The sequence below is a fragment of the Hordeum vulgare genome, chromosome 1H (assembly GCF_904849725.1).
Source record: "Hordeum vulgare subsp. vulgare chromosome 1H, MorexV3_pseudomolecules_assembly, whole genome shotgun sequence".
NCBI lineage: Eukaryota > Viridiplantae > Streptophyta > Magnoliopsida > Poales > Poaceae > Hordeum > Hordeum vulgare.
The window spans coordinates 496,396,947-496,420,045 of record NC_058518.1 but is presented as its reverse complement, the minus strand read 5'-3'; the positions used below and the strand labels follow the sequence as shown (position 1 = coordinate 496,420,045).

Sequence of the window (23,099 nt, the reverse complement as noted above, 5' to 3'; positions counted from 1 at the left end):
TACCTAATTATGTTTTTTGGAGCTAAATGGGTTAATTATCCCATTTTAGAGGAAAACAAGCTAAGTATATAATATTCATGAGCTAACCAAGGTTCTTAAGCCATTTTGAGCTTATTATGGTATTTTGGAGCTAAATGGGCTAATTATGTCATTGTTGGGGAAATTAAAGCGAGGATAATATGAAAGAGGAGAAGAAAGAGGAGGAGGAGGAGAAGAAGAAGAAATCAAGAAGAAGGAGGAGAAGCAGGAGGAGGAGAAGGACTAGAAGGTCCTTGGCCTTCTCCTTCTCCTCCTCCTCCTCCTCCTCCTCCTTCTTCTCTTCTTCTTCTTCTTCTTTCTTTTCATTTTTCCTATTTCTTCTCCTCTTCTTGGAGCTAAATTACCTAATTATGTCTTTTTGGAGCTAAATGGGCTAATTATCTCATTTTAGAGGAAAACAAACTAAGTATATAATATTCATGAGCTAACCAAGGTTCTTATGCCATTTTGAGGTTATTATGGCATTTTGGAGCTAAATGGGCTAATTATGTCTTTTTCGGGAAATTAAAGCAAGGATAATATGAAAGAGGAGAAGAAAGAGGAGGAGGAGGAGAAGAAGAAGAAATCAAGAAGAAGGAGGAGAAGGAGGAGGAGGAGAAGGACTAGAAGGTCCTTCGCCTTCTCCTCCTTCTCCTCCTCGTCCTCCTTCTCCTTCTTCTCTTCTTCTTCTTCTTACTTTTCATTTTTCCTATTTCTTCTCCTCTTCTTGGAGCTAAATTAGCTAACTATGTCTTTTTGGAGCTAAATGGGCTAATTATCTCATTTTAGAGGAAAACAAGCTAAGTGTATAATATTCATGAGCAAACCAAGGTTCTTATGCCATTTTGAGGTTATTATGGCATTTTGGAGCTAAATGGGCTAATTATGTCTTTTTTGGGGAAATTAAAGCAAGGATAATATTAAATAGGAGAAGAAAGAGGAGGAGGAGGAGAAGAAGAAGAAATCAAGAAGAAGGAGGAGAAGGAGGAGAAGGAGGAGGAGGAGAAGGACTAGAAGGTCCTTCGCCTTCTCCTCCTTCTCCTCCTCGTCCTCGTCCTCCTACTCCTTCTCCTTCTTCTCTTCTTCTTCTTCTTTCTTTTCATTTTTCCTATTTCTTCTCCTCTTCTCCTCTTCTTGGAGCTAAATTAGCTAACTGTATCTTTTTGGAGCTAAATGGGCTAATTATCTCATTTTAGAGGAAAACAAGCTAAGTATATAATATTAATGAGCTAACCAAGGTTTTTATGCCATTTTGAGGTTATTATGGCATTTTGGAGCTAAAAGGGCTAATTATGTCTTTTTGGAGCTAAATGGGTTAACTATGTCATTGTTGGGGAAATTAAGGCAAGGAGAATATGAAAGAGGAGAAGAGAAACTTACCTAGTGGTCATCAAGGAGGAGAAACACGTGGAGAAGGGTCGTGCGATGCCGCTCGGGAGTTATTCTGCAGAATAGATATTTTGCAATGTCTTAGTTAGCATGATGACACTCAATTATTAATACTAGTTTATAATGAAACTCACTGTGCCAATCGAGAAGACGGGCATCGGCGGAGGGACTTGACCGCTCTTCTCGCACAGACCCTGAAGAGTGGGTCGCATTAGTTAGTAATGAAACATACATTACACACATGATTTGGCTAATGTGAAAAAAAACTTACCACAAAAAGCTCGTACAGGGCCCGTTGACCCGCCTCATTCCGGGACCTCTCCTCCTCAATCAATCGTGGCGTGGTCTGGTCCCTCTCATAAAGAGAAGCCTGACTTGCCAATCTCTTTTTCTCAAGAGCAGCCTCAAGAGCAGCCTGGCTTGCCAATCTCTCTTTCTCAAGAGCAGCCTGGTTTGTCAATCTCTCTTTCTGAAGAGCAGCCTGAAACACCATTCCTCGTTACCACAGTAATGATCTATGGTGACACACATAATGAAATGGATGAAAGTGTTCTTAGTCCGTACAACTAACCTCGATGGCAAGTTCGACTGGCCGTGGACGATGCATTATCTCAGGACAGCTGCTCGACCGGCGCGCCTTGATCTCCGGAAGAGTGAGTGGACAACGTATTATCCCATCTCCAATGTATATCGAGCCATGGGGCCTCCCGCCACCAGATATCATCACCAGCTCTGGATCCAAAGGTTCCTGGCTAGGGTTAAAGTCATCCCCTTTCGTAGCCTTCCCCGCGTCCCTGTATGCCACGAGCTTCTGGTGGGATGATATGTTGGTGAAGTTATTGGGATCATCCATGTCAGACTCAGAGAATGCCTTCGCCTTCTTGTACGAGGCAGTATGGGCCATGCCATAAAGGTCGTACAAGTGTGGCATCTCCGTCTTATTGTGATGCGCCTAAAAGAGAGGAACACAATATTAGCATCAAGAATGAATTGCATGAATCATGAAGCAAATCACATACCCAGTTTCGTCCAAACTGAAGTAAGTTGGCGCTGCCTTGATGGTGTGGCACACCAACCATTTGGCTACGCCGATCGTTCGCATTCGCGTGGACGGCTCGCCAGCTGTCTGTGCACTACTCATCAACCAACGCCTCCCAATAATCGATCTTATCCGCACACCATCTCGGGGGCACCTGTAAGTTATTAGAAAGAATTTTCAGCGCTACGCCTATGAATGAAACCAAGAAAACAACGTAGAAGGACTTAAGAATAGGTAATTACCTTCATGTATTGCTCCTTCTTCAGAAACTTTCTGCGGCAATCCTTCTTCTGCTTCTTAATACCACGCGTGGCGTAGTAATCTCGAATAGCCTGCGGCCGAGCCTCGTGGCGCAAATTCTGTAGTAACCGCCTACACTCGGCCTCGAGAACCCTGGCCGCCTCCTCCTCATATCCATCCTCACACCTATAGAAGGTCTGCAATCAAACATGAAAACACCGATTAGTACAATAATTAGCTATATTAGTAATTTTAGATTTTGTAAAAGGATAATTTATCCAAAAGCTCTTGATCACCATCTCGGCCCTCGTGTGGCACAAGACACCATCTATAATCTCCTCCGGCGGGGCCTGCGCAGCCTCGTAGTGCTCCCAGGAAAATCCTAGTGTAGGAACCTGACCCTCACCACGCAACGTGACAAACCCCGGGAAATTTGTCCGGCAAAGCACACCAAGGACGGAGTTTGGCCTGCGGACTCCAAGAGGGTGTACCCATCCCCTGCAGTATGATAAGGTCAACGCATTAGATATTTGAACAAACTTGAAGGCAAAAGCTAAAAAAAGAGTAAATGTACTTACCTATCTCCTTCAGGTTTAATCACCGGCCTCTGCTCGCGGGTAGCCGGCGCGACCGGGAGACGTGTACTACCACGCTTGTACACGCTGGCTCCGTCCACCTGCACATCACCCTCACTATCCGTAAGCTCATCCCCGCCCCCTGAGCCACCCGGACCCTCGTCCAATCCGGCAACTCGGTACGATCCGTCCAGGTCTCCCATCCGGGCCTCTCCACGTCAGGTGAAGCCTCTGGAACCGTAGTCTCCTCCGGCTGCTCCTGGGCCAAATGCACCTCGACCCGAGGCTGCTCCTGGACCGGAGTCTCATGGGACGAATGCCCGTCAACAACAGGCTCCTGGAACGGAGTCCCCCGTAGCCTCCTCCGCAAACGGGTCGACCATAGTAGTCCTATGCTCGGGTGAATGAGCTGGTGGTGGTGGCGAGGACGGCTCAACAGTCCTCCTGGATCTTCCGCGGCCACCACCTCTCCCTGTACCCTTCCCCTTCTTCCCTACCCGACCAACACCTCTCCCAGTGGGCAATGCCGCCGACGAAGAAGAACCCACGGGTGGTGTCGACAGACTGTCTGCCAAGGCTCTACGGAGAGATAGGGGTGGAAGGGAAGTACCACCCCTCGTGCGGGGCGCCTGGGAAGAACCTTTCGAGCGATCTGGACCAGCGCCCACCATCTTTCCACACCTGGTGACCTGCCATGATAAAGATTAAAATAAATTAGTACAACATAAAAAAATTGAATAACTGACATGAATAATAAAGATTAAAATATATATAATTTAAGTTGTGAATCTTACAAACTAATAATCATTGAAGCACTGATAGGTCATCCGCATCAGTAACCTCTACGAGTTCCAGGTCTTCTGGTTCCGGCTCAGGGCTGGAGTCGGTCGCTGTCTACTTCCATGTTCTTGGGTGAAGCACGACGGTTCTTGAAACGTTTCTTGGAAAGACGTGTTTCTTGGAAGAATTATCCATCATATGTGTCTGGGTTAATGTGAGGTTCATAATCATGTTCATTTGGAAGAGGTGGTCTGACATGTGGTGGCACTTCATAAACAACATACCAACCTTCCAGATTCTTATCCGTTTGGCATGCCCACGGTAGATAGAAAACTTGGGTTGCCTGTTGAGCCGTAATATAGACATCGGGAACATCTAAATGGGTGTTTGGGTTGATTTCGACTAGTCGTATATGTTCATGAGTCCTTCTAGTCTTTTTCGGCTGGAACCAATAACATTTGAAGACTACGACGTTCGGTGGGTTTTCACCATAGAATTGAAGTTCATAAATTGCTTCAACTCTTCCATAATACTCGATAACACCTTCGCCGATAGCAGAGACACTACAATTTGTAGATTTCTGGTCAGGCATAGATAGCTCTTTACCAAAGGTACGAAAGAGATACCCGTTGATGTTGTATTTCTCAAATGAACGGACCTTATAGTCAAAACCATTAGCGACTTGTCTCAATTCGGCGTCCATAGACTCTGAATTAGCCTACAAGTTTAATACGAAACGGTTGTTGCATTAACCGCAAGTTAGACCAAGAATGAAATGGTTCATTATTGATAATTACCGTTTGTTTGAACCAAGAGATGAAACCGGGATAGCCGCCTCCTATCTTTGACAGAAGCTCATACTCTTCGACGGAATCATTTTCGATCACCGCTCCATCCGAGAATTTGGCGACGTAACGGCTGTTTGAAATATCCGGGAATAAGAGCAGTTCAAATGAATTAGAAGTTACGGGAAAATGTGCCGATAACTCACTCGATGTAGGGCCGTACTTCTGTTAGGTTGTTGAAGATATACAACGAAATGTTCCGCCATTCTTCGACATCCAACGTTATTGGTTTCGAAGCACCGGCTGGTGCGAGCTTTCCTTTAAATAGGCTGAGGTTGGACCCACCTTTTTTAGGGTCTGCATCATTGTGCCGAGGCTTCGGATTATGCAAATGATGATTTTTGGCTTCGTAGTGTGCTGTCACAAAGTTTGCCACCTCCTCAGTAATGAATGCCTCAGCCATCGATGCTTCAATTCTACGCTTATTTTTACATTTAGCTCGAAGGGTCTTCTGCATCCTCTCAGTTGCATAGCACCAACGATCTTGCACGGGCCCACCCAATCTTGCCTTGGTCGGTAGATGTAAAATCAAATGCTGCATTGGATTAAAGAAGTCCGGTGGAAAGATCTTCTCTAACTTGCACAACAACTCTGGTGCTAACTCCTCCATGTCTTCTACCACGTCAGGTGACAATTCTTTCGCACAAAGAACACGGAAGAAATAGCTCAGCTCCGCCAGTACTAGCCATTCATCCTCACGAATAAAGCCATGTAACATCACTGGCATTACCCGCTCTAGCCATATGTGCCAATCATGACTCTTGAGACCAAAGATTTTTAATTTTTCAAGACTCGCTCCCCTCTTTAGATTCGCTGCATACCCATCGGGGAACATCAAGTGCATTTTGACCCACAAGATAATTTCCCTCATAGCTGGCCTTCCAAGATTGAACCAGGCCTTTGGCTTCGACCACTTCTGCTTTCCTTTGCCTTCTCGCATGTTTTGTAACGGTCTATGACATAGTGTCTTTTGATCGACTCTAGCCTTAATATTATCCTTTGTCTTCCCATCTATGTGAAACAATGTACCAAAAATAGCCTCTTCGATATTCTTTTCAGTGTGCATCATGTCGATATTGTGTGGAAGAAGGAGGTCTTTGAAGTAAGGAAGATCCCAGAAGCATGGCTTGTGAGTCCAGGCGTGTTTTGAATTATACCGCTTGAAATACCCTGGACGCTATGGATCAGGCTCGAGGGCGTTTAACTGATCCAGGATCTATTGGCCTGTGAACGCAGGTGGTGCCAAGTTTTTGACAACTTTACCTTTGGTAAAGTTCTTCTTGTCTTTTCTGAACTGATGGTCAGGATCCAGGAACTGTCTATGCAAGTCGAAGCAAGAATACTTCCGACCCTCCTGCAACCAATGAAACTGAAGAGCTGCCCTGCATTGGGGGCACGGGAACCTTCCATGCACACACCATCCAGAGAATAGCGCATACGCTGGCAAGTCATGCATAGAGTACATGTACCACACATGCATTTTAAAGTTTTCTTTTCTAGCAGCATCGTATGTCTTGACCCCATTATCCCAAGCTTCTTCCAATTCATCCTTAAGAGGTTGCAGGTACACATTCATATTCTTCCCCGGATAATTGGACCCTAGAATTATCAACGTCAGAAATATGTTCTTTCTTTGCATAATCTGTCCGGGGGGAGATTGAGTGGAATGACAAATACAGGCCAACAACTGTATTGGGTTGCCGTCATGCCGAAGGGATTAAAACCATCTGTGGCGGCGCAGACTCGCGGATTCCTTGGATCTGCCGCTTTATCCTGATGCAATCCATCGAAATGTTTCCACGCTTCCCCATCCGATGTGTGTACCATCATCTTATTCCCATCCCCATCTAGTTCGGTTCTTTTGCCCAATTTGTGCCATGTCATCTGTCTGGCTGTCTCTTCGACCATGAAAAGACGTTGAAGTCTTGGTACGATTGGCATATACCGAAGAACACTAACTGCGATTTTGGTCTGCCTCTTCTCACCCATACCGTTGTCTACCACAAGATACCTGCAAGACTCGCAATTGGGACAATAGTCCAAGTGTGCATACTCCTTCCTAAATAAGACACATCCTTTCTCACATGCATCTATCTTCTCATAGGGCATCTTAAGTACATGAAGTATTTTGTCCGACTGGTACAGGTTTGCAGGCATGACATGGCCTTTGGGTAGGAAACGTCCAAATAGTGTCATCATCGTGTCATAGCATTCTCTTCCCAAGTTGAACTGAGCCTTCAGAGCCATTACTTGTGCAATTGCATCCAGCTGACAGAGCTCAGTGTGCTCATGGAGAGGACGTTTTGAAGACTCCAACATTTCATAAAAGGCCTTTGCAGATTCCTCCATCTCATCTTCCGAATCCCGAGCACCATGTCTTCGATCCCGGTACCATGCTCGTCTGTGCGACGACGGACCACCTCAGCTCTTGTGCGTTGTATAGACTCACCATGAAATGTCCACACCGTATAATTAGGCTTAAAACCCCTCCTCTGTAGGTCTTTAATCATTACAGCCACTGTCGTCTTGTTACAGTTGTTGCATCCAGGACAGGGGCAATAGTTTCTTTCCTGGCCATTTGCGAATGCGGCTTTCACAAATTCCTTTGTTTTTACAAACCATTCTTTCGTCATCTCTTTCTGACTAGGGTGACCGGTATACATCCACGCACGATCACTCATCTTGTGTAGCTACAAAAGACAGAAGAAATATATTTATATATAATTTAGCATTTATATTCATCGGTTAATCAGGTTCGCCGTTTTTATTACGCCCAGGCAACCTACACGCTAATAGGTAAAGATAGGTCCTAATCCCATCCGAGTATCTGTAGATTGGGTTCGTTTTCCCATGCTCTGCTCCGGATCCAACGCAAAATTTCGGCAGCACCTTCCAGCTGTTCGCCTGATACACGTCTCCGCAATAAACAGAGAGGATGTGCATCCGGAGAACAACAGGGAGGCACTGACGAAATTCCACATCGGATCCAGAGCATAGCATATGGGAAAACAAACCCAATCTACACATACTCGGGCTGTTCATGGATAATGTTGGACAATTCGAAAGGATGACGGTTATAAATATGCAAAGACATGCATATTTATAGATGTCGCCCTTTCGAACGGGAGACGCATACTGGTCACGCATACTCATGATTGAAGAAACCTATATATAGCTAGCAAGTTTCATCGGCACGAAGACCGGGACAGAGCAAATTAAGGGGGTAGGAGGAGAAGTCATTTGTGCTCACCAACAAACATAGGGGCGGAGCTCGTCCAACTCACGTGGAGGTCGTCGAACAACTGCACATTGAAATTCACCCGATCAACACAAATATGATGTTTTTATAAGATAATCAAAGAATATGTGACCTAACTCTTATTTTCTTTTTTCTTTTTTCATATTCTTATTCTTATTATTATTATTATTATTATTTTCTTTTTTCTTTTTTCCTCTTATTCTTCTTCTCCTTCTTCTTCTTTTCTTCTCTTCTTCTTCTTCTTCTTCTTCTTCTTCTTATTATTCTTATTATTATTATTATTATTATTATTATTATTATTATTATTATTATTATTATTATTATTATTATTATTATTATTATTTCTTTTTTCCTCTTATTCTTCTTCTCCTTCTTCTTCTTTTCTTCTTCTTCTCTTCTCCTTCTTCTTCCTCTGCTTCTTCTTCTTCTTCTTCTTCTTCTTCTTCTTCTTCTTCTTCTTCTTCTTCTTCTTCTTCTTATTTTATTTTTTATTTTTTCCTCTTATTCTTCTTCTCCTTCTTCTTTTTTTCTTCTTCTCTTCTTCTTCTTCTTATTATTATTATTTTCTTTTTTCCTCTTATTCTTCTCTTCCTCTCCTATTTTTCTTCTTCTTCTTCTTCTTTCTTCTCCTTCCCTTCTTTTTCCTTCTTCTTCTTTTCCTTCTTATCCTTATTTTTTTCTTCTCCTTTCTCCTTCTTCTTCTCCTTTCTCCTTCTTCTTCTTCTCCTTTCTCCTTCTTCTTCTTCTCCTTTGTCCTTCGTCATCTTCTCCTTTCTCCTTTTCTCCTTTACTAAACAGGAAACTAACCTAACTAAACCTAAACTAAAACTAAAGCTAAACTAAACTAAAACTAAGCCAAAACCTCACTAAAACATATAACTAATTAGAAAAAAAAACTATTAAAAAAGAAGAAAAAAAACTAACCGAAAGGGGAGGAGGACCGTAGGGGGAGAAGGGCCGTAGGGGGAGGAGAGGCCGTAGGGGGAGGAGGGCAGCAGGGGGAGGAGGGGCACGGTGAGGGGCGCGAGGAGGGCGGCGGCGGTGGGTGGGGCGCTGGGGTGGGGGGTGGCGTCGGCGGTGGCGGTGGTGAGGTAGGGAGGCCGGAGGAGGGCGCGGCGGCGGTGGTGGTGTCGGGGGTGAGAGAGAGGGGTGTCGGGGTGGAGAAGGGGGCGCAGGGCGGCCGGGGAGGAGGAGGGGGCGAAGCGCGGTGGTGGAGGAGGGTGCAGGGCGACCGGGGTGGAGGAGGGGCCGCAGGGCGACGGTGGAGGGGGCGCAGGGCGGCCGGGGTGGAGGAGGGCGCAGGGCGGCGCAGGGAGGCCGGAGGAGGGCGCGGCGGCGGTGGTGGTGTCGGGGGTGAGACTCTGTGGTGTCGGGGTGGCCATTAGGGGGGGAGAGGCGCGTGGGGGTGGGGCTAACGGCCTTTAGGGGGGGCACCCTCTTTACCGTCCGACTCCCGACGGCACAGAGTAGAAAAGCGGACGGCAAAGAATGTGGCCGTTAGGGGGGAGAGAGGGGCTGCGGGGTGGGCCGCCCATGCTCTTTGCCGTCTGCGTGCATGCTCTTTGTCATGAGCTGGCAGACGACAAAGAGCTGGCTGATGGAAAATAGTAACTTTGGCATCAGCCTGCTCTTTGTCGTCTGGTTTCTGGTAGCTGATGGCAAAGAGGGTCTTTGCCATCAGCCAGCAGACGGCAAAGAAGCAGCAGATGGCAAATAACTGTTTTCCAGTAGTGATTTGCATACAGAAAAGGTTATGTGTATGGTAGTTGTTGGCCACGATTTCTTTCACGCATAGTGAATTTATCATTTGTGACAGAATTTCTTAAATCATTGTGGATGGAGTGTCGTATTTGACACGACCTGCGCTGAAGATGCACTCAACTTACATGCATGTTTTTGTTTTGCAGATATAAGGGCATCTCCATCGCTTTCACACAAATTTGCTCCCACATTTGTCCACGGACACGGATACGGGAGTTGGCCATCCAACGATACCCGCATACAACTTAAACAAAGTTTAAAATAACCAGGCTAACTACATGTAAACCGTATGATTCTCATTCAAACTGGAGAAAAACATTTACATTTCAAACATATTTTAGCTAGACCAGACTATAAACCTAGGTTGAAATGACCGTCGGCGTCGTTCCTCATCTCTGACTGGCCATGAGCCGCAAAAATTGAAGCTCCGCCTTCACAGCCGTGAGCCTCGAGAACTGAAGTCGTCTTCATGTTGAAAAGAGGCTAATAGGTCAATGTTGTTGAGCCCATCAAGCTTGGCTTCAACGGGAGGGTACAAGCGGTGTCCTTCTTGGGACCTGACCGCCAATGACCTCCCAAGTTCTATTATTCCTCGTTGTCGGCGACGGTCGCAGACGTGTCGGCTTCATGGTCGTGATGGCGTGGCGCGACCATGACAGAGTTGGCGATGTCCTCCTCATCATCGCTCTTGCTGAATAGCTCGTCCGTTGCCTCATCCATCTCCTTGTACGCAGCTTCTAACTCGAACTGACATTGGCGGTGCCACCGCCGATCGTGGCGGATCTCATGGACGAAGCGATAGGACTCGAGTTGCGCCTCGTGCTCTGGCACATCCACGTATGGCGTGATGGTGGTGCCGACGTTGAGTAGCTCCTCCTCTGGCTGGTGCTCGTCGGTGAGGCGCATGTTGTAGGCCCCTACCAGATCGCGGCCTCCCGCTCCTCCATCACTATGTCCGTGTAGTGGGAACATGCCTCGCCCATGCAGCGGGAGTGGAAGCATTACAGCAACAGCGATGGCTACCACACACAGCAGGAAGAGTGAATATGAATGTAGATTGTGTTGTTGCACGGTCACATCATGGAGGGGCAGTGGCCGCGGTCTGTAGAGATCAGACGAGGCTAGTCATCAGCAATTGTCTTTCCAAATGTTAATGGCCCACGAATTCTGAAGACCTATGTTAAATTCAAAGGTTTACCACTACATTACATATATCAAAACTTCTATAATCGGACGCCTCAAACGATTTCTCATACATCTGCAGACACGTCCGGCCAGTGACCGGACAGGATAGCGAAATAAAAAAAATTGATCTAATCGGACCCTCATATCATCCTATACGTTCGGACTGTCCGTGAACTCTCATATTGAGGATAAATATGGAGAGAATATGAGGGCTCACGGACGCGACCGGGCATGTCCGATCAGTCCGTCACGTAGGACGCGACCCCATCCGGTACCACCTTTTCTTTTTCTTTATTTATTCTTTTCTTTCTCTCTCTTCCTCTCCGTCAATCACATGTAAGTGATCACACATATGAGGAAAACAATGAAGAGTGTAGTTGCGGAAACAGACAAACAAGAAACATGCCCGGTCACTGACCGGACGCGTCCGTAGGTGTTTAGGGGGTCATATTTGCTAAGTCTGTCCATAAATGCTCTTAGAGCAACTACATTCGGACCTTGCAAATCCCCATCCCCCACGCCCGTGGACTCGTCCGGGCGCGTCTGCGGACACTGACAGGTCACGCCTCAAATTTCCTTTTTCACATCCAACTCTCTCATATTTCATCCCTCATATCCATACAAAAGCATGCAGAATATATCGTACGTACTATCTAAGATTCTTCCTCGTCGGAGATTACCCGAACCGGAGCTTGAGCCGCTTGCGCGGCCCGCCAGCGCCTCCTCCTCCGGCTCCTACGGCGGCGCCTCCTCCTTCGTCGCATGTGGTTCCTCCTCGGGCTCGTCCCCATCTCCTCCCCCTCCTTGAAATCCACATCCGGTTTCAGAGGTGGCCTCGCTTCCCTTCGATTCGGACCTGCTGAAGGATGAAGAAACGGTGTTGGATCGTGTAATGTCGACGGCGTGGTGGCATGGCTGACGGGCTTGGAGAGGGAAGTGCTCGGGTGGCTGCAGAGAGAGGAAGGATGCGGATGTGCTAGGGCTGGGGGCACCGGCCGGCTTAAATAGTTGGCCCCAACCCCGGAGCGGGGCCACACAAAACGTTCACATCGCACCGACGACCGAGGTGCCCGTCGGACCGTCGGGTTTCCCGGCGAGTCCGCATGGGGCCATGTCGTCATGCCGACGTGGCAGGCGTGCCCGGGCACTCCCATATCCACCCCATGTTTGGGTTGGAAATGGGGGGTGTCGGTCAGCCCAGACGTTTGAGGCTGGTTTGAGACGCCCGTCTCGGTCGAATTTTTGTGACCGGGCAGTGACCGGGTGGACTGCTCAGACTTTGAGGAGGGTTTGCCGGGTCCGACTGTGGATGCTTTTTTTTTTAGGGATGTAGGCATTTTATTGAGATCCAAATAATTTACATCGTTTGCCATGCTCTTAGTTCTTGAAAAATATAAAAATGCATAACATACCAGACAACCATACAACAAGGCGCATATATTCCACCTTTTGATAAAAAATTTATTCCAACTATGCTAGAACTATACACATGAGTACTCTGCAAGCACGGTTCAATATATCAATATACTAGAGTAACTTGTAGCACGTGCATGTCACTGCGTAGACTCGGACATTGAATCTTCAGTCGCCTCTGGTTCTGAGCAGGAAGAGGCTGAGCTCCTGCGGCGGGCTATCGCCGGCGGTGCGCGGGCTGATGAGATGGTACGACACCGCGTCCTTGGATCCCACCACCCTCTCGTACGTCGCCCTCATATACATCACCTCCTCGTCGATCCCTTCGTGTGCTGCCGCGGCCGGCAGCGCCCCGACGCCGGCCGTCATCGTCCGCATGCTCTGCAGCACGCCCCGCTCCCACTCCGTCGGCGGCCGCCGCACGGCATGCCCCGCATCCCGGCCGTTGCAGGACGCTGTCCAGACGTTTCTCGGGCGTGAGGTGCCGGCGGCAGCAGCAGCAGCATTTTCGCCGGCCGCACTAGACGAGGAGCGGTGGCACTCGAGCGCGATGCGGAGAAGGCCGGACGCCATCTCGGCGGCGAGGGACTGCATGGGAACGGAGAGCTCGAAGAGGAACGGGGGCGGCACGGCGGGTTCGCGCTGCACGCAGAAGGTGACGCGGCCGCTTCGGCTCCCGAAGATGGTGCCGACGATGACAGTGCAGTGCTGCTGCTGCTGCTGCCGACCGTCCTTCCTGGCCACGACGGAGGCGGCCGGGTCGATGATGCTCTCCGGCTGGTTCTGGTCTGCGAAAGAGAAGCTGAGGCGGCTCGTGGCGGCATCGTCGGCGCCACCGGGCTGCTGCTTAACGGAGGGGACGCACGCGGCGAAGATTGGCGCGAAGCAGCCCGTCGTCGTCTTATTCTTATTCTTCTTCTTCTCCATGCCGCACGAATTTCTGCAGCTAGCTGCTCACATCCGCTTCTCGTTGCTGATAACAACTAGCGATTGAGCTCTTACTGTGAGCAGCTGGTTCCACACGAGTGGGCGATGATATATGTGTGTAGGGTATAGGCGTGAAGAGCCATGCATGAAGACGTGGACGTGAAGCACAAGAACATTGGATTCCTAACTCAGTTTAGATCGTTTCTACCTGTGTCTGTCAAGGTCACTCATCAACAATCATGCATTGGTTCAGATGTGTGCCTTCGTGGACAGACGCCTCGTGCCAAATTTGCTAAATTGTGTGTTCTTTGGAGGAAACTACACGGTGTGTATCGTTATTTCCGCTCAAGGACTAAACAAAATAATTTGCCGATCCGATGGAATAGTACCCTGGTAGCTTTCCAACAAACAGATAGTCTCGGTCCCTGTAGCGAGTTGTATATCGTCACGACAAATAAGGTAATTCCACTACTTCGACCAGCATGTCTGGGTGGTGTAGTTGGTTATCACGTTAGTCTCACACACTAAAGGTCCCCATTTCGAACCTGGGCTTAGACATTTCCATTTTTGAGTATAATTTTTTGTTTTATTTAGCATTTCCATTTTTGAGTATAATTTTTTGTTTTATTTAGCATTTCCATTTTTGAGTATAATTTTTTGTTTTATTTAGCATTTCCATTTTTGAGTATAATTTTTTGTTTTATTTAGCATTTACTATACATATGTTGCACAAAAATGTCTTTTCTTAGAAGTGTGGAAAGTGAACTTTTAAAGGCACTTGATTCAAGAGGTCAATCTTTTGAAACAACCTGTACAAAGTTGCAGAAACTAGTTGAATTCGAGTGCCGGATAAAGCATCTTGGGTGCTTCCTATCGATCTATAGAGCAGAAATAGAAACCACAAGTTTCGTTTCGTGTTGCTTTTAGTTGTCGTCCACACTCTCCCTTTTTCAGTTTTGTTATGCTTGTGTTGGTTTTGTCACTAAATTGCATTATGTAATTCTTCTTAAATAACATAATTTTCTACTTCCATGTTATTAACCCAGTCACATCTTTGATGTTTTCAACTATAATTTATCTGTTGTGATTATCACATCCTAATAAGAGTCTGATGCTCGCTTGTGCTAATCTTAAGGGTGTGTTTAAGAGTGGAGAACTAAAAGTGTTGAGGGACATGAATTGTATTGCGGGTTAATTTGCATCCAAGATTTACTTATGAAATTTATGGGCCCTCTTGATATTCTTTAGTATTTTAAAAAGCAATACTTCTATCTTAATGTTGTTTTCTTCTATTTCTAAATAGCTTCAATCCAGTACTTATTCTTTCTGGCCATGCAACCATTTCACACAAGCAACTCATACATGTAAGTCATAAATTACTTTATTTTAAATTACTTTATGCATGCAATGCTGTCATAAGTTATTTTTGTCATTAGAGTCAATCCTCCACATTTTAACCATGCAACCCTGCAACATAAGCTCCTCATACATGCAAGCCATAAATTATAGTTTACTAGTATAATGCATGTGTGTTGCCACGGGCAACAAACACGTAAAAACTAATCAATGATCAAAGTGTATGTGGTGGTGAGCAGAAAATTGATATAATACCAGCATCTTAATGCCTATTATTAAAGCGCGGTTGATATGTTGATTGACATCTTAATCTCTACTATCCAACCGAAACCATCTCATGACGAATGGAAAAAAGACCTAGTTAATCGACCACCCATTAGGTCCTATCTTCTTCCAGGTGCAACCCCCCCCCCCACACACACACAAACATGATTTGCTCCTTCGCAGTCACTTCCAACCACACCTACCATCCGATGCTGCCTTGTCTTGCTCCCTCTGTCGTCCAAACCCCCACTTCCCTGCCGCCTCTCTACCCCATCGTCAGGATGCCAATATTTTTATCACATTGCTACAAAACTACTAACTATGAAGGAGAAAGTACATATATGCCATCCACCACACAAGTATACTGAACGTGTCAAGTATTAATCTGATATGTTTAGCACGGAAACATGTTTATATGCAGGAGCCAACATATTTTACGAAAGATACTTTTCCTAACATTCAATTGTCATCTCGTATGCATAAAATTGTTGCTTATAAATAGTTTTGTTTCCTTGACAACAACTTCAAATCTAGAGAGGGAGGATAGAAAATACTCAAAGAAAACAAAGCCATGCATGAATAGGATGTTGTTGGCATTCTCATCTTGGTCCCTCTATACATGCAAGAATTTGTCAACATAGATACATTAAATTAGACCGGAAGAGTATATTTGTTTTAGTTACACTTTGTACATAGCATGTTTTGGTTCCCCTGGTATTTATCTTTTTGATTGTCGAGAAATTTTAGAAAAAGCATAGTATCCATACCTAAACATTGTACCATGAAATTCCATCCCTCAAGTTGTAGATATGCCTACTTGCCAGTGACCATTTTCCTTCATTCACTATGCATGAAATTTAGGACTTGCTCAGGTTGAGATTACAAAAAGTAAAGCCATAAAGATAGACAATCGTTCCCACATCCTTGAAACAAAAATCGCACACATGTCTACCCCACGCCGCCATTCAATTGCTCATGAACTTAATGTATGGTAGTTGCGAGTGGATGGAAGGACCTCCTAGTGAGATGGTTCCTCTCCTTTCATCCAATCTGATACTTAATAAAGGGGGTTCCAATTTTATAATTTAGAAACCAAAGTGCAATCCACACAAATCCTAGTACATGAGGCAAGAACATATGGCGGGCAGGGAGTATCAAAGGATCGTTCCTGCATGGGGACACACCTCAGGACTTTCACAAACATCGGCGACAACATCGAGGAACCTGGTCCCCATCAAGATCATCATATCAATCCATAGCATTTTGAGCCCGTAGATCATCATAGACACTATCTCGACAAAGTAGGCCCACCATGTTGGCCTCTGGTTAGCCAACCTGAACATGATCGATTCCTACCGACGATGCATCCTGCTCCACCAGCATCCTCGTCCCGCTCACCCTTATTGTTCAGGTCCACCATGGCACCAGCAACCATAGCTTGGTCCAGGGTGGAAGAGAGGACGATCAGACTACATGAGAGCAAATTCAGGCGGGAGGGGAGGCACGGGAGGTGGAGGTGCTGGTAGTAATGGAGGGGCGGGGATGTGGAGAGGCAGAAACGAAGGTGGGAGGCCATGAACATGGCAGGTGGAGGCGAGGGTGAGGGTTGGAGGTGAGGAGCGGCTGGAGGCAAGAGGGGGGCGCCATGGCGCGGAGGCCATCTAGGGATCGCTTAACCGTTTGGGGAAGAGTTCGGACCGTGAGAGAGGGGCCCTGACCCATCACGAGAAAATCGAGGAGAGAGAGAAAATCGGTGGGAGGTGGGAAGGTGGTTCGGTCGATCGAGAGGGTTGGAACGTGATAACCCACAAGTATAGGGGATCAATTGTAGCCTTTCTCGATAAGTAAGAGTGTCGAACCCAACGAGGAGCTAAAGAAAGGACAAATATTCCCTCAAGTTCTATCGACCACCAATACAACTCTACACACACTTTACGTTCGCTTTACCTAGAACAAGTATGAAACTAGAAGTACTTTGTAGGAGTGATAGGATAGGCTTGCAAGAAAGTAAAGAACACGTAAATAAAACTAGGGGCTGGTTAGATAAAGAAACAACTACGGGTGTCTAACGAGTGGAAAAGTGGTGGTAGAAGTTGCGGAATTGTCCCTAAGCAATTGACTACGTTACTAGATCGATAGCAAGTATCATCTGGGAGAGGCCTCTGCTAGCATGTCATCCCTTACTTGGAATTCTATGCACTTATGATTGGAACTATTAGCAAGCGTCCGCAACTACAAAAGTTCATTAAGGTAAAACCCAACCATAGCAATAAGATATATTGGTCCCCCTTCAATCCCATATGCATCAATTTCTATGCTAGGTTTGAAGCTTCTATCACTCTAGCCTACCAATACGTAGTCCTATCAATATACAACTAACCCTATGGTGTGATCCACGCGCGCGATCATATGATGGGCACCAAAGGATAGCAACATAACCACAAGCAAATTAAACCAATCATAGCAATTCATCAATCACCGATAGGACAACGGTAATCTACTCAAACATCATAGGATAGCTACACATCATTGGATAATAATATGTAGCATAAAGCACCATGTTCAAGTAGAGGGTACAGCGGGTTGCGGGAGAGTGAACCGATGAATATAGATGGGGAAGATGATGGAGATGTTGGTGAAGATGACGGATGTGTTGGTGTAGATCACCGTCACACGATGATGTCCCGGGCGGCGTTCCGGCGCCGCCGGGAGAGAGGGGGAGAGAGCCCCCCCCCCTCCTTCTTCTTCTTCCTTGACCTCCTCCCTATATGGAAGAAGGGTATCCCCTCTGGTCCATGGTCTCCATGGCGGCGGAGGGGCGAGAGCCCCTCCGAGATTGGATCTCTCTCTCTGTGTCCTTCTGTTTCTGCGCTCCCAGATTCTGCGTTTCACTGTTTCTTAAATTCCCGGAGATCCGTAACTCTGATTGGGCTGAAATTTTAACACGATTTTCTTCCGGATATTATTTTTCTTGCGGCGAAAGAAGGGCTTCAACCGCCTTAAGGAGTGTCCACAAGCCTGCCTGCCGCGGGCCCACCTCCTGGCCTCGGCGACAGGGCTTGTGGGCACTCCGTGCATCGCCTCGCGTTGATTCTTCTTCCCAAAAATCATCAATATTCCAAAAAAATCCCCGTAAGTTTTTATTACATTTGTACTTCGTTTGGTATGGATATTCTGCGAAACAAAAAACATGCAACAAATAGGAACTGGCACTGGGCACTGGATCAATATGTTAGTCCCAAAAATAGTATAAAAAGTTGCCAAAGGTACATGAAAGTTGTAGAATATTAGCATTAAACAATCAAAAATTATAGATACGACGGAGACGTATCAGCATCCCCAAGCTTAATTCCTGCTCATGCTCGAGTAGGTAAATGATAAAAAAAAAATTGATGTGGAATGCTACCTAGCATAATCTTGATCATATAATCTAAACATGGCATGAATACTAAAACATGAGTGATTCAAAGCAATAGTATATCATTTGACATAAAGACAATAATATTTCAAGCATAATAACAAAGCAATCATGTCTTCTCAAAATATCATGGCCAAAGAAAGTTATCCCTACAAAATCATATAGTCTGGCTATGCTCCATCTTCCCCCACACAACGTATTTAAATCATGCACAACCCCGGTTTTAGCCAAGCAATTGTTTCATACTTTAGTGTTCTCAAACCTTTTCAACTTTCACGCAATACATGAGCATGAGCCATGGACATAGCATTATAGGTGGAATAGAATATGGTGGTTGTGGAGAAGACAAAAAGGAGGAGATAGTCTCACATCAACTAGGTGTATCAACGGGCTATGGAGATGCTCATCAATAGATATCAATGTGAGTGAGTAGGGATTGCCATGCAACGGATGCACTAGAGCTTATAAGTGTATGAAAGCTCACAAAAGAAACTAGTGGGTGTGCACCCAACTTGCTTGCTCACGAAGACCTAGGGCAATTTTGAGGAATCCCATCATTGAAATATACAAGCCAAGTTATATAATGAAAATTTCCCACTAGTATATGGAAGTGACAACATAGGCGACTCTCTGTCATGAAGATCATAGTGCTATTTGAAGCACAAGTGTGGAAAGAGGATAGTAGCAATTGTCCCTTCTCTATTTTCTCTCTTTTTTTTGTGGGCTCTTTGGCCTCTCTTTTTTTTGGTGGGCATCTTTGGCCTCTTTTTTATAAATGGGCTTCGCTAGCCTCTTTTATTTCCTCACATGGGACAATGCTCTATTAATGATGATCATCACACTTACAACTCAATACTTAGAGCAATGATGACTCTATATGAAATGCCTTCGGTAGTGTACCGTGACAATGATCTAGCATAGCAATGACATCAAAAAACGGACAAGCCATGGAAACATCATGCTAGCTATCTTACGATCATGCAATGGCAATATGGAAGTGGTGGCACATGTCATGAGACGGAACGGTGGTAGTTGCATGGCAATGTATCTCGGAATGGCTATGAAAATGCCATAATAGGTAGGTATGGTGGCTGTTTTGAGGGAGGCTATGTGGTGGGTGTAATGCACCGGCGAAAGTTGTGCGGTACTAGAAAGGCTAGCAATGGTGGAAGGGTGAGAGTGCGTATAATCCATGGACTCAACATTAGTTATAAAGAACTCACATAGTTATTTGAAAAGTCTATTAGTCATCGAAACAAGGTACTACATGCATGCTCCTAGGGAAAGGTTGGTAGGAGTTAACCATCGCGCGATCCCGACCTCCACACAAAGGATGACAATCAATAAATAAATCATGCTCCGACTTCATCACATAACGGTTCAGCATACGTGCATGCTACGGGAATCACAAACCTTAACACAAGTATTTCTAAAAAAACACAATTACTCACTAACATGACTCTAATATCACATATTCATGTCGCAAAATTGTTGCAAGGAATCAAACATATCATATTCAGTGATCTACAAGTTTTATGTAGGATTTTATGACTAACCATGTGAATGACCAACTCTTGTTAACTCTCTAAATAGGTATAAGTGAAGCATGAGAGTTTAATTCTTTCTACAAATGATATGCCCCGCTCTAAAAAATATAAGTAAAGCAAAAGAGCATTCTACAAATGACGGTTTTCTATGTGTAGGGAAACATGCAATCCAAACTTCAAAAGATATAAGTGAAGCACAAGAAGCATTCTATAAAGCCAACCAAGAACTATCTCATACCAGCATGGTGCATAAAAGAAAAATAAAAATAAACACGAAATACGCTCCAAGCATTTGCACATATCATGTGACGAATTAAAATATAGCTTCGAGTAAAATTACCGATAGATTGTAGACGAAAGAGGGGATGCCTTCCGGGCCATCCCCAAGCTTAGACGCTTGAGTCTTCCTTGAATATTACCTTGGGGTGCCTCGGGCATCCCCAAGCTCAGGCTCTTTCCTCTCCTTGTTCCTTCATCCATCGTGCTCTCACCCAAAACTTGAAAACTTCGATCACACAAAACTCAACAAAACTTCGTGAGATCCGTTAGTATAATAAAATAAATCACCACTTCAAGTACTGTTGTGAACTCATTCTAAATTCATATTAGCATTATATCTACTGTAATCCAACTTCACCATGGTTCATACTCCCCGATACTACCCATAGATTCATCAAAATAAGAGAACAATGCATAGAAAACAGAATCTGTCAAAAGAGAACAGTCTGTAGCAATCTGTATATTCCGTATACTTCTGATATCTCAAAAATCTTTGAAATTACGACCGTCTGGAAAATTTGCATATCAATCAACAGAAAAAAGAATCAACTCAAAATCTCTTCCAGAATAAAAATTAAAATTAATTTAGTGAGCAGAAAGTTTTTGTCTTTTCTCAGCGTGATCAAACAACTATCACCCAAACTAATCGTAAAGGCTTTACTTGGCACATTATTTTGAGATCACAAAGGAATTGTACAAGGGGATAATTATTTTTGTGAGAAACTTCCATGAAAAATTCTACATTGTTTCCATGAGCATGAACACAAGTGTTCAAGGTCGACCCTCACTTCCGCAATGCATCACCTTTCAATCGCTTCTCTTTTTGAAAAGGCTTTAAGTTCCCCTCTATATTCTTTTTGTTTTTAAACTAAATAAAAGCACTCAACAGAAATAAATGACTCTCTAAAACTTCCGGGTTGTCTCCCAGGCAGCACTTTCTTTAAAGCCATTAAGCTAGGCATAAAGTGCTCAAGTAATGGATCCACCCGGATCCCAAGGTATATCAAGCCAATTTTAATTAGCAATGATTTGAAATTTAGTAGTGAGCACAAGGTAACATATATCAAGCAATGACGAAGTCTAACTCTCTTCCTATGCATTGGCATGTCATAAAAGAACAATTCATGCACACCAAGTAAAGGCCAATACATAGCATAAGCAGTTTCTTGCAATTTTATCGTATTGGAAACATAGAGAGGTGGAGATGTAGTTCCTCTCTCATAATAACTGCAAGTAGGAGCAGCGAGCACATGCATATTATATTCATCAAAATCATCATGTGTAACATAAGGAACTATAGCTAGCTCATCTTCATAAGCATCATTCATATTGGCATCATGGCCACAAGCATAGCAAGCATCAAGTTCATCAAAAAGGGATATTTCAAACGAATCCAAGGGATCATAGCATTCATCCTTCGGTAAGAACGAAGGGAAATTAAATAATGTATGAGTAGAAGAGTTACTCTCATTAGAAGGTGGACACGGGTAGCTAGTCTGTTCTTCCTCCTTTTGTTCTTCGCTCTCCTCGTCATCTTTTTCATCTAATGAGCTCACAATTTCAGCATTTTCTTCTTCCATAGTTACCTGCAAAATAATATTCTCTTCTTGGGCAGCATAGAATTTCTCCTTAAATCGTTCAATATGGGCATTATATTCATAATTAGTATAACAATAATGAAGCATAGCCAAATTTTTAGATCAGTAAGGAGCATCATCATTACCATCACACCTTTTAAACAGAGCCTCAATTTCATAAGCATCCATAAAAGCAACAAACTCTTCTATTTGATCCACATCATAGTAATCATATATACCATTAGCATAAGAAGCCAAGGTTCTATGATCATTAAACTCACAAGAAAAGGGAAGGTGTGGAGCCTTCATCTTAGAGCAACAAGTAACACCATGTCTCTTGCATAGTTTCCAAGCATATCATTTCAACAAATGGATTTGATCTCATAAAAGTTTCCCTTTTTGAGTCAAGCGATAATCCCTAAAGTATTCACATTGATCCAACTGGTATGCCATTATATAATTGAATGGGGCTTTCTCAGGATTATTAAAGAAGTATATAATATTTTCCACGTAACGAGCATCGAGGGTTTTAGGAGGTTCCCCATCTCCATGAGTAGCAAGTACACCTAATTTTTTTGATATTTCGTGTTCCATATCCATAACTAAAGATAAAGAACAGCAAATAAATCTACTTAGTGATAAAGCAAACAAGCACACACGCGAATATTCACGCCACGCTATTGCTCCCCGACAACGGCACCAGAAAAAGGTCTTGATAACCCACAAGTATAGGAGATCAATTGTAGCCTTTCTCGATAAGTAAGAGTGTTGAACCCAACAAGGATCTAAAGGCAGGACAAATATTCCCTCAAGTTCTATCGACCACCGATACAACTCTACGCACACTTTACGTTCGCTTTACCTAGAACAAGTATGAAACTAGAAGTACTTTGTAGGAGTGATAGGATAGGCTTGCAAGAAAGTAAAGAACACGTAAATAAAACTAGGGGCTGATTAGATAAAGAAACAACTACGAGTGTCTAACGAGTGTGGAAAAGTGGTGGTAGCAGTTGCGGAATTGTCCCTAAGCAATTGACTACGTTACTAGATCGATAGCAAGTATCATGTGGGATAGGCCTCTGCTAGCATGTCATTCCTTACTTGGAATTCTATGCACTTATGATTGGAACTATTAGCAAGCGTACGCAACTACTAACGTTCGTTAAGGTAAAACCCAACCATAGCAATAAGATATATTGGTCCCCCTTCAATCCCATATGCATCAAT

General features: G+C 44.6%; 1 protein-coding gene and 1 non-coding gene across 2 annotated transcripts; one reads left to right on the top strand and one right to left on the bottom strand.

The window, feature by feature from the left end:
- Window positions 1-12,672: 12,672 nt before the first annotated feature.
- LOC123401914 (protein MIZU-KUSSEI 1-like) lies at window positions 12,673-13,431 on the bottom strand. Its single transcript, XM_045095782.1, has one exon. The coding sequence runs from the start codon at window positions 13,429-13,431 to the stop codon at window positions 12,673-12,675; it is 759 nt and encodes a 252-aa protein (XP_044951717.1).
- Window positions 13,432-13,915: 484 nt separating this feature from the next.
- Window positions 13,916-13,989, top strand: TRNAV-CAC. Its single transcript has one exon. It is a non-coding gene; the product is annotated as a tRNA-Val (tRNA).
- The last annotated feature ends 9,110 nt before the right edge of the window (window positions 13,990-23,099 follow it).

What these genes read in the sequence shown, in the direction of transcription:
- LOC123401914 (XM_045095782.1), bottom strand. Translation starts at nt 13,431, where the DNA reads ATGGAGAAGAAGAAGAATAAGAATAAGACGACGACGGGCTGCTTCGCG.